We start from the raw sequence: 12,080 nt of genomic DNA, 5'->3' as shown, positions 1-12,080 counted from the left end.
TAATTTACTACCAATTGCTACCAATCATGTATGTACAGTCAACCAATCTGAATCCTTGGCCACTGTAGAACCCTTTCACAGTAAAAGTCAAAGTGACTGCTATAGGAAATAAAGCACGGTGTCAATACGACAGGGTTCTATTCTAGAGTGGCCTAGGATTCTAATTGGTTGACTGTACCTACTCTACACATCTCCACACGATTATACCGTGAGTGCTAGTCAATAGTAAGTCAGTAGGAATAAGCTGATTTGTTTAGGTACATACGTACATATAATAAAAGAGCCCCCGTGTGATGACGGGTAAAGAATTTCACCGCCCATTTCCTCCCGTGGGCGTCGTAGAAGTCGACTGTGTGGGCGATTTTGCTGGCGACCTGTCACTGCAAAGTCACAATTAATTGCTAAGTGTGGCACAGAAACTTGAGCAGTTTCATGTGCTCTGCGTATCATTTTTGGGAATGCAGGGTGTTTAAAGTATTTTCATACATTTTTTACCAACCAACTTGCTAAGATAAAACGTAAAACGGTCAAAGCCAATTAAATTATTTTTTCGTCGGGCAGACCACATAGCTCGCCATGGGCCCACTTCCCACGTGCTGTCCTACAGACCCAGCCTCTGAACTTTCTCCATTCAAATAAAACACTCTTTTTTCCGGTAAACTTTATTGTGTCAAAGGTGATTTTACATCAAAAATAAAAACATCTTATACGTTTGGCATTATTTTTAGCAAGAGATTCTTATCCAGATAAAACATTAAAAATTTTAATTTCTACTACTATTTTAACACTGATTTATTAAACATTTAAAGTAAACTAGTAAAACATCAACATATATATCATTATATGATTTTAAAACTCTACACAACTCTAACATGGGAACACAACACCTATTTTAGGACAATAGGAATGTCATTCAACAAACATAAAATTGATATGACGAAGTCCAACGCAAGTACAAACCGCGGAGTCGTAACAGAAGCGATGCCTGCCATCATTTACCCTGTACGTATCTCACAACATTATCTCCACACACTCCCTCTCTTTAAAAGTAATTTAGTTCTTATACAGTAAGATAAATAGTCGTAAAAGAGGATCAAAAATATAAAATCTTCAAAATATTATAGATCTTTAGTAGACTAACATATTGTTCTACAGCAGAAATGTTTTCTTTTTATTCAGACTCATAAGTTTTTAGGAATGTGCATTAGCTTAGAACTAAAGATACTACGAGTCTCAGACACTAATCACTCTCGGTAGGGACGGGGTCCTAACGTCAACACGCTGCCTACTCGCAACAGAGTACATTTATTATCATGAAACACACCAAACACTTAATAATTCTCAGAAAAAGATATCGAGCCACATTCGAGTAACATTATTCAATGAGCTGACTTGATGAATATTGTGCCATTTTATATCTAATTTAATAATACTTAACATTACCCTTACTTTTATAATACGTGTTACAACTTCAATAAAACTGGCAAGCGTTCAACAGCCTGATTCAACAAACAACTTAAAAGGTAGATAAACTTGTGACTTGAGAAAACGTATAAAATTAAGTACATTTCGTTACCAAAATTTCAAGAGATTAGGGCACAAATAATCTCTCGAACATTAAATAAATCGGCCCTCAATTTTTTTTTGTAAAGGTTATTTTTTGTAAGGTTTAGATTTCATAGTTGCGGAATTTGGAGATGACCTCGGAGGGCGGCTCCTGGTTGCCTCCCCAGCGGCCCCACAGCGCGGCGCCGCCCTCGGAGGCGCGGCGCGCGGCGCCGCCGGCCGGCCCCAGGCTGGACGGCCCGGAGGCACCCTCCACCATGCGGTCCTTAAAAAAACATAACTCTTTATTTCATTGTTTTTTTTTAGAAAATTTACAAATAAAACCCTTTAATATTAAGTAAAGCACAGCGGGACAAATCTCAACTGGGTGGCAAATGTAACTGGTCCATTTTTTCCATGTTTTGCAATGTTTGCATTATTATATGTATAGATACTGGATTTTCCACTGGTTATACATATATCAAAAGAACTGCTGGGATGAATGGCGATGCCACTCTGCCGCCACTTGTTGTACAGCGCCCGTTTTACCGGCGTCTCCTTCGCGTCCTGAACCCGAAGGGTGGAGTTAGGCAGAAGAGAGGGATGAGGATACCTTGGACCAGTGCATCGTTGCACGGCTTTGCCGACCAGTGCATCGACTGCTGTTTTCCCGGCGTGCTCGCTTCATGCCGAGATACCTTGGTGTTGGGCTTGGACCAGTGCATCGACTGCTGCACGTGCTCCTTCATGCCGAGCCACTGCTTGTAGCTCTGCCGCCACTTGTCGTACAGCGCCCGCTTTCCCGGGTCGACAGCGTCTCTTTCGCGTCCTGAACCCGAAGACTAGAGTTAGGCGGAAGAGAGGGATGAGAGAGGATACCTTGGTGTTGGGCTTGGACCAGTGCATGGACTGCTGCACGTGCTCCTTCATGCCGAGCCACTGCTTGTAGCCCATGGCGATGCCGCTCTGCCGCCACTTGTCGTACAGCGCCCGCTTTCCCGGGTCGCACAGCGTCTCCTTCGCTTCCTGAACGACAACGTTACAAGGAATTACAAATCCCGTCTTAAAGCAATAAATAACTAGTTGTCAGTAGCAGTCAGTCAGCTGCACATCCCTAAGTATGTGTCGGTGAGTATACAACTTAGGTAGGTACAATATTCATTATTAAAAGAACCTCACAAATAGGTATGTTTCGTTTGTATAAGTCGCGACTCGCGGTAGTTTTAGCCTAGCCAAGGCGATGATCGTTTGCGCTATGACGCAACATCTTGTCTCTATCACACTTCGATATTGGTGACAACCAGGGCCCGTAACTTTCATGCCGATGACATCAATTTGACGTCACGCTGCATATAGGTGATACAAATAATTTTATTGTAATAATTAATCATTATTCATCAATCAATTTAATCATGTACAAATGACTTCAAAAGTGAGCTACTCATACGTGAAATAATTAATACCTACTTGATACGTGAAATGAAAAGGAAACAATTTTGTTTTGTTTTTATACATTTTTATTACATTTTATCTGAGTACTAAATCGTTTTAATTCATAGGCAACCCTATCGTCCGACGCTGCGCACGTGCGGCTCGTTTCTTTGTTAGAATTTTGTAGGCATTCAAAAGGCGGCATTTCGTGAACATCAAAGCAGTGGGCCTTCTGTACTTGTACTATTATATATTCTGAGTAGGGATGTACCGACTAGGCGCCGACTAGTCGGGAAAGCCGACTATCCGGCCACATTTGTAGTCGGCGATTAGTCGGCGACTAGTCGGCAAAAAGGGCCGATTAGTCGGCACTTCATTAGTGATAGAAAAACAGTACAAAATTAAATTATCAGCTGAAAATTATGGTTGTATTATGTAGCTATTATTAGTAATTCCTTTTTTTCTCAAAACAACAAATATCTGTTATCACCACAGAAATAAATTTCCTACCTAGGATTATCGACTTCATAGGCAGGATCACTACCCACTAAGCCAAGCCGGTTGTTAAAAATGGAAAATGTATATAAATATTGTCATGAACCTTTGCACATCTATAAAAAAATCATGAAAAGCGCGAACGAAGGACCAAAAATGACATTCAAAATGTGAATTTATCGAAAATTATGTTCTGGCCGACTAGCCGACTAGTCGGCCGACTAATCGGCCACCCAAGCGCCGACTAGTCGGTAGTCGGCCTAGTCGGCCAAATCAATAGTCGGTACATCCCTAATTCTGAGGTATAGATTAAACGATGAGATATTCAAATGCAAGAATTACTTATCTATATTGCCGCAATTGTATTGAACACACATGAAAATCACAATAACATTTCACTTCACTTTATAAACATTTGAGTTCACGTGTATATTTTATGCTAGGCTAGGCGCGATGACTGCGGCCGGTGTGATTAAATACGTTAGGCCGTTTTCACATTAAATTTATCCGATCCGATATCGGATGTCGGGAGGGTTTCAATAGAAAAAATCCAAGATGGCGCCTGTAATGTATGGGATATCGGTCCGACATCCGATATCGGATCGGATAATGTGAAAACGCACTTAAGGTCGCCGCGCCGGTCGGTCGGCCCAATGAAATAAAATGCAAAAATATTTTATGAATTTTATGATTTACTTTTATAAAATGGTCATTTCCTTTTTTACCTTCCCTAGACTTAGGCAGGTAGGTATATAATACATATACGTACTTTGTAGTGTAGTCACATAAATGCAAGCTCTGTCTACCCCGCAGGGGATATAGGCGTGATTATATGTATGTATGTTTTCACTAATATCCACCATTACCAATATTATAAAACAGAAACGGATAATAGGGTTGCCTTATGGATTAAAACGAAAAAGATCACTAGTACTAATAAATTACTACGTATTACGTGATACTCAGAAAAGCAGTACGTGCCGCGCGACTATACAGGCGGGCGTTTCGCGGCCCTCTCCTCTGCCACTTGTTACGCCGGCGGAACGGCTAGCGTGTACCTGAAAATGGTCCATACACAAACCACCTTTCGTGCCGCGCTCTCGCTTGCTGGCCTTGGGGAACGGGACAATGACGTCATCTTTTTCGTGCATGCAGCCCGTAGTAAGGAGTTATTAGACGTTATCACATCAAAAGATATACAGGGTATAATTTGATAGCGGGTCAGTGAGGGCAGCTACCAGATCCCGTGCTGCTACGCAAAAACGGTCTAAGGAGACATTCCATCTATTTCAAATTGATGAAGATTGGCGTTTACAGATTTTGGAAATAACATAGGTAAGGTTGTCTGGAAGAAATCGCTCTTTAGCGATAAGACCGCCTGTTGTTTACCTTTGTTTGTGTTGCTTCCTTGTTTTGTATTGTTGTATTTTATCAAGGTGTGCAATAAAGAGTATTGTATTGTATTGTATAGGTAGGTTACTCCTTCAGAAACTAAAAAATTTTTTTTTTGAAATATTGACTTACGTACTTTTTGCAGAAATATTATAGTTGGAGACTCAAATTTCTTCCAGGTTATAAGTACTATTTAGTTAACCAAAATGAAAAAAAGATTGTATGATAAAGTTAAATAATTTTAGAGAAAAGTCATATTTCATGAATTTGGTTTTTTTCTTCTGCTGGCTGAACCACTGGGAATTTTTCAACAAAACTTTGCACAATCGTACTACTAAGTGTAAGTAACTATAGAAAAAAAAACCAGCTCCTAATCATAAAGGGCACTTTTTGTTCCCTTATCCTGCTACGGCCTTTATGTCATCGGCATGAAAGTTACGGGCCCTGGTGACAACTTTGACATGTCCTTTTAAACATAAATATAAGTTTGAAGTGGAATAGCAAAACATGTGTCCATTATTTTTTTTATGTTCTATTGTTCTTCAACATAATAATGGAACCAGTGATTATTAATCATCAATATACTTGAACAAATCTCTCCATAGAAATGATAGTCACTTCACAGATCAGGTTTGGTCACTTTTCAGTACATTGAAGGTAGATTTCTTCCAACAGGTTGAGTATGGGAGCGAAAATAATATGTGTCTGTTATTTTAGACTACTCTACAACATACATATATAAAAATCAATCAACTCGGAGCTAGACAGTTTGGATTGGATACCTTTAAATATAAAAATGCACTAACAATTATGAAACTAGAAATTCTAGAAAACCTTTGACATTTTAGTCTTTAAATGTGGTAAGGAATATACTGTTAAATATTTTCGTTTTTTTAATGTTACACCATGTATAAATTATTATGCTTAAATTAGGGAGTATTTACCTTCAGTTTCTGAAATTTGGCTTCTGCTTCTTTGTCGCCATCATTCTTATCAGGATGATGTTGCAGGGCAAGTATTTTGAACTCTGCGGTGATTTGCTCCGCCTGGTACAACAATTCTGGAGTCAAGGTTGGTGGAACAATAACAAACATTATCACTTCTGTGTTATCTTTACTGAATGAAAGTTAAGTTAGTCTTTTAGGCCAGTTAAAGGCAATGTTTAATATTGGTGAGACAGTAAATCTGACCACTTATTAACACTGACCTCAACTTGGACCACTGAGGACATATAATAGTTATTTGTTATACAAGGGGGCAAAGTTATATTTTAACGCCGAGTGTGGAATTGAAAAACGAGCAAGTGAAAGGATTCTATAGTTAAAGTTGCGAGTTTTTTAACACACGAGAAGTAAAATACATTTGCACCCAAGTGTAACACAAAACTTTTCTCCTCACTATAGCGAGGAAACTACAACGCAAAAAATGCGTATATCACTGCTTCCAGTAGTTCCACAGGTGGTAAATCATCTTTATTACTATATTCACCTACTTTTATCAATTTTAAAGCAGTTAATTTGATTTTATTCAAGGTCAAATTACTTTACCCACTAGTGGATAAAATGCGTTTTTACCTGCTGGTATTAAAGGACAAAACACGTGTTTCCGAGCTAGTGAGGGGAAAAACTTATTTCATAATATAATTTTGCTTTTATACTCAGTTGTATCTTCTTGACGTAGATAGGTCAAGAAGATACAACTCAGTATAAAAGCAAAGCAGCTGAAGGTTTCCTTGTCAAGTCAGAATTCATATCAAATAAGCACTTGTTAAAATTATACAAAACAGCATTGATAATCACAATGATCCCCCAATATGGCTACAAACCATTACTTTCCTTGGAGAAGAAATTAACATGTGAGTTATAGATTCCTGTCAGTCACTAGTGCCACTGTATTGAGTTGGGAATTCCCCTTGTACTTAACAGTATTCAGCCTTAATAGGAATTCAAAACCCATTCATTTTGAAACTGCAATCACCTGGGTCATGATTCGTGACTCATTAACCATAATATTGTCCATTTCAATAACATTAAAAATAATTTATTTCACTTCTCATGCACACCTCTAAAAACATCCCACAGCCAGTAATCATAAATGTTAACAGGTGGTTGGTTGGTTTATAAATACATATAGGTACTTATTATTCTTTGAATTTCACAATTTGTCGAGATCTACAAACCAATCCAATTCAAATGAAACAAGCCCAAGATGTAGGTCAACAGTAACGACCTTGCACAATAAGGTCAATAGTACAGGACAGGGTGATACAATCAATATAATTTAAGGGAATGCTATGAGCTGGATAAAGCGCAGGGACTCACGCTGGAGTTTTCGTCGCAGCCCAGCAACGCGTAGAAGTCGTCGTCAGGGCTCCTTTGGTAATTGAGTATTTCGTCCACACCCGTCATCTTCACAACCCTCCCTTACGGCTCCCCGGCGGGTACTAGAGCTGGCTAGGTCTCCTTTTGTTTGTGTTGTAACTCTGACTGAGATTGCGCCTCACTCACTCATGCTTGGACTGCAGCCACTCTACGTTCACAAGCTTGCTTCAATCGCACACTAAGCTGAATGAACCAGCGCGCATGCGCACGACCTTCGATCGATAGCTTCTCGGAAGCGGGGAGTTACCGATTAATTATGAAGTTAGTAAAAACCCGCACTGTATACTAATTAGACGTAACAAAGTGAAGGGGACGACGTAAAAAGTAAAACAAGTAGTTGCTCTACAGTCACTGACAACTCCCGATTTGTTTATTAAAATATCAAGTAGACGCTAATAACGTATTAGGCTACTAAGATGTTACTCATACCAATATGAACCTTATTTGCATGGTGTTAGTGTTTATTTAATGACGTCCGAAAGATGACATTTTGTAATAAGAGTCCGTTAATGGTCCGTAGCTCAGCCGACTTTCAGCACCTTGCCATTTTAGGCTCCCCACAGACAGTCTTAAAAATTCATAATCTTAAAAAAAACTTGTATGCAATCTGACAGTTCAAACTGACACTGACAAGACACTGACAGATCTGAACTGTCAGATTGCATACAAGTTTTTTTTAAGATTATGAATTTTTAAGACTGTCTGTGGGGAGCCTTATAGTATTTTATGCAACTGGCGTTTAAGTGAGGTCAAAAAAGACGAGTGGCGTGAGTAACAATTTGAGGCGAAGCCGAAAATTGTTAATAAAGACGAGTATTTTTTGACTCAGTTAAACACCGTTGCATACAATACTTTTTCTACGACCATGCACTTACTTTTTAATAGTTTTCTAGATTAACTTTTGTGAAATTCGCACTATTTCCTGTATTTTGACGCGTCGGCCTCCCCTCTGTTCCTGCCTCACCCTGTCGCTCGCACTCCCCCGCGCCGCCGCCAGCCCCCGGCGCCCCGCGCACCCACGTTATATCCCTTAAAGGCTTCCTAACCTAACAATGCTTTAAGAGCTAAATCGTATGCGTGGGTGCGCGGGGCGCCGGGCGGGGGCAGGCATCTTTTATGTAGGGTTTTAACTTTTAACGATCTATGCACGACACTGTAAATGACGAATAACAACACGGGAGTAGAAAAAATTACGAACAGTACGAAGTGGAAACTTTTTACGTACATAATTATTATTATGTATATCTTTTAACGGTAAACTACTTAGGAGGACCTAATTTTTATGACTTATCTTATGAGAGTAAATAATTCCCAAGAGTGGGCTTGGTTTGTTCAGTGCATTTAGATGACTTCCTGACCTGATCCTGACTTCCTTACCTATATAGGGCACCCACGCCTTTGCTCTTTCATTTTATGCAGGCGCTCAAAATTAAACCTTTTTTTAAATTATATCATACAGATCCGATAGGAGGCAAACGAGGAACCGATTCACGGTGAGCACCTGAAAATCAAGTTGTAATTATTAACTATAAGTATAAGAACCTAGCCTATTTTCTTACTAAGTAGGTTCCTAAGTACCTACTTAAATATTTTTCCTGAACACAATTAGGCACGTATTTTACTAGGTATATATATTTATGATATAGGCAGCAAACGAGCAGGCGAGCCGCCTGATGGGAAGCAGTCATCGCCGCCCATGGACATAAGCAACATCGGGGGAACCACTGATGCGTTCCCGACCTTTGAGAACCTTATATACCTACCTGCTTCTTGAAGATCCCCATGTCGCAGCAATGGAAAACCTCAGAAGGTAGCTCATTTCATAACTTACAGGTTGCATATTTGTCTGAACAACTCGTATGTTAATAAGTACTAAGTAGGTAGGGTCACTGTGCTAGTTTCCGAGTAACTCTAGTTTTTGTATCTTGTACAGCGGGGCAAATCTCGACTGGGGTGTAATTATTACTACCTATTCCATTTTTTCCATTATTACTCTATGATGTTGAGTTCTACATGTGTCCTCTGAACACGTCTACGTTATATAACCGGTGGACACTCTATTTAATAATGCAAACATTGTAAAACATGGAAAAAATGGACCAGTTGCCACATTTGCCTCCCAGTCGAGATTTGCCCTGCTGCGCTGCCGCTGTACCTTACTATTTCTCTGTCGCACTTATTGCAAGCTTTCTTGTCAAAACAATACAGGTATTCAAACAAAACGAATATTACTAGTAAGTCACATATTTTAAAAAATCACTTGCTATTCTGCGTGTGGACCAAAACTATGTTATTTCTTAAATGGGGTCATTCATTTAAGAAATAACCTATGTACCTACTTAATCGTAATAGGAGCTGCCGAGAACTTAACCTGCATAACATTTCCATGACATTATGATTTCCAAACATTATTAAAAAAGTTTATCTTAGCGAATTTATCTTGGTTGATACACCTAAACAAGTAGATGTTACATAATTCTAACTTAGCTAGAATTGTGCGTGCTTAAGGAGGCGGGTTGCTGGTTTGAGTAATTATGTTGTTGCCAACTGCTTAATAAGGACGACTACCGTTTGCGATTCATGCAGGCCCGTCCGAAGACGCGCAGGTGATTTACCCACACACGAGCCCAAGGCTGGCATTGCATATTCAATGCATGCTCTAGACATTGGCGTCCCATCGCTTTTGCATCAAAAATAGCTTCTCAAGACACGCCGCACGCAAGATTACGCAGATCTCCGGCCGCTGCGGCCGTGCCGCGGTAAAATTAATAACCTTGTGTTGTGAATATCGATATAAATCTGTGCCGTGCCTGTGAACCTATTTAGGAATAATCCTTTTATTTATTTATAATATCGGGGACGCTAGCGCTGTCAACGAACCAGCCCGATCTTCCATCTTTGGCGGCGGAAGTGGCGGCGGATGTCCCGGCAATGGGTGAGTCGAGTGGCATATGAATGTTTGACAACAATGCTCAGAGTTGAGCTCCCACATTTTCTATGCGTCCCGTGTATGTGCCGAAAGTTTGTCAACCTTTATTTTTAATGTAGAAGTAATTTATTTGGTCTACGAGATAGCTTTTACGGACTTACCTACAGTAATAAATCCTATTCAGCGTTCGAATACGATACGAACATCGCATAGAATTTAATGAATAGAGCTTTCGACCTATATAGGCTTCAGATATTGTTAGCACAGCTTAATTAAGGTTCCTGTTAAACGGATAGATTTTCCGAGTTTCATACAGCCAAAACTGCCAAAGCCTCTTAGGGATGGATACTGTTTGTATAGGCAGGAGAGTGGAGACTGCAATGGGGCCAACCAAAGCGATCACCGAGTAACTAAGTAGGTACGTATACGCGAAAGTTTGAATTAAGATATACCTATGTATTAAACACATATGTATATCTCCATATTGATGAGATTAGAGATAGCACTCTAGGTAGATATAAGCTACTTAAGAGCGGGGAAACCTCTGTGGCTTTAGCTAGGCAGTCTGAATCTGAACTACTTAATGTACATTACATACTAATACCTACCGAATGTTTACTAAAGACACAGATTTAAAAGCGAGGAAATGTATTGTAAGTCGGTTCAGTAAAGAAGTGCGCGTTTATTGGATAGAAGCCAAAATCAGTTTTACATATGTTATACCCACTATGCGAGTTGGTAGGTACCTAATACAGGTGTTTCACCGAGTCCTATTTCTACTCCCGTTGTCAAGCAATTCGGGTACTGAGACTGACAGGAGTAGGTAGAGTTTACCACTGAATAAATACTACCTCTTATACGTGATAGTTAACTCTTCTGTACCTAAGCGTGGTCACCTATGTATTGGCTATATTTTATAGTGATTCGACTCGGACAATGTCTGAGGTGATCAAGTTAGTGATTGTTCGTATTTGATTCATATATAATCTTAGATATCGGTTCAACGATTTAAGCACGAAAAGTTAAATTAAAAACCGGCCAAGAGCGTGTCGGGCCACGCTCAGTGTAGGGTTCCGTAGTTTTCCGAATTTTTCTCAAAAACTACTGAACCTATCAAGTTCAAAACAATTTTCCTAGAAAGTCTTTATAAAGTTCTACATTTGTGATTTTTTTTCATATTTTTTAAACATATGGTTCAAAAGTTAGAGGGGGGGGGACGCACTTTTTTTTCCTTTAGGAGCGATTATTTCCGAAAATATTAATATTATTAAAAAAAAACTGGCCAAGAGCGTGTCAGGCCACGCTCAGTGTAGGGTTCCGTAGTTTTCAGTATTTTTCTCAAAAACTACTGAACCTATCAAGTTCAAAACAATTTTCCTAGAAAGTATTTATAAAGTTCTACTTTTGTGATTTTTTTCATATTTTTTAAACATATGGTTCAAAAGTTAGAGGGGGGGACGCACTTTTTTTTCCTTTAGGAGCGATTATTTCCGAAAATATTAATATTATCAAAAAACGATCTTAGGAAACCCTTATTCATTTTTAAATACCTATCCAACAACATATCACACGTTGGGGTTGAAATGAAAAAAAATATCAGCCCCCACATTACATGTAGGAGGGGTACCCTAATAAAACATTTTTTTCCATTTTTTATTTTTGCACTTTGTCGGCGTGATTGATATACATATTGGTACCAAATTTCAGCTTTCTAGTGCTAACGGTTACTGAGATTATCCGCGGACGGACGGACAGACAGACATGGCGAAACTATAAGGGTTCCTAGTTGACTACGGAACCCTAAAAACGATATTAGTAAACCCTTATTCATTTTTAAATGCCTATCCAACAATATATCACACATTGGGGTTGGAATAAAAAAAATATCAGCCCCCACTTTACATGTA

General features: G+C 39.2%; 2 protein-coding genes across 2 annotated transcripts in view; one reads left to right on the top strand and one right to left on the bottom strand.

Moving 5' to 3' along the window:
• Window positions 1–644: 644 nt before the first annotated feature.
• LOC125231398 (J domain-containing protein) lies at window positions 645–7,592 on the bottom strand. Its single transcript, XM_048136845.1, has 4 exons — window positions 7,185–7,592; window positions 5,808–5,909; window positions 2,425–2,571; window positions 645–1,831 (listed from the first exon to the last, which is right to left on the bottom strand). Exons 1-4 carry the CDS (start codon window positions 7,269–7,271, stop codon window positions 1,670–1,672), a joined length of 498 nt encoding a protein of 165 aa, XP_047992802.1. The 5' UTR covers window positions 7,272–7,592; the 3' UTR covers window positions 645–1,669.
• A 2,480-nt stretch (window positions 7,593–10,072) lies between these two features.
• The window catches only part of LOC125240040 (phosphoinositide 3-kinase adapter protein 1), a 51,004-nt gene continuing 48,996 nt past the window's right edge, over window positions 10,073–12,080 (top strand). The window contains exon 1 of the mRNA XM_048148074.1: window positions 10,073–10,179. Coding sequence (XP_048004031.1) covers window positions 10,176–10,179 — 4 coding nt within the window. The 5' untranslated portion in view covers window positions 10,073–10,175. The remainder of the gene's footprint in view (window positions 10,180–12,080) is intronic.

Source organism: Leguminivora glycinivorella, chromosome 1, assembly GCF_023078275.1.
Source record: "Leguminivora glycinivorella isolate SPB_JAAS2020 chromosome 1, LegGlyc_1.1, whole genome shotgun sequence".
Classification (NCBI taxonomy): domain Eukaryota; kingdom Metazoa; phylum Arthropoda; class Insecta; order Lepidoptera; family Tortricidae; genus Leguminivora; species Leguminivora glycinivorella.
This window is presented reverse-complemented; position numbering and strand designations above follow the sequence as displayed.

Excerpts from the sequence above, each read along its gene's own strand:
- LOC125231398 (XM_048136845.1), bottom strand. The coding sequence starts at position 7,271 with ATGACGGGTGTGGACGAAATACTCAATTACCAAAGGAGCCCTGACGAC. Across the intron at positions 2,572-5,807 it reads CCAAATTTCAGAAACTGAAG|GAAGCGAAGGAGACGCTGTG; the intron begins GTAAATACTCCC and ends GTTGTCGTTCAG. Across the intron at positions 1,832-2,424 it reads GGTCCAAGCCCAACACCAAG|GACCGCATGGTGGAGGGTGC; the intron begins GTATCCTCTCTC and ends TGTTTTTTTAAG.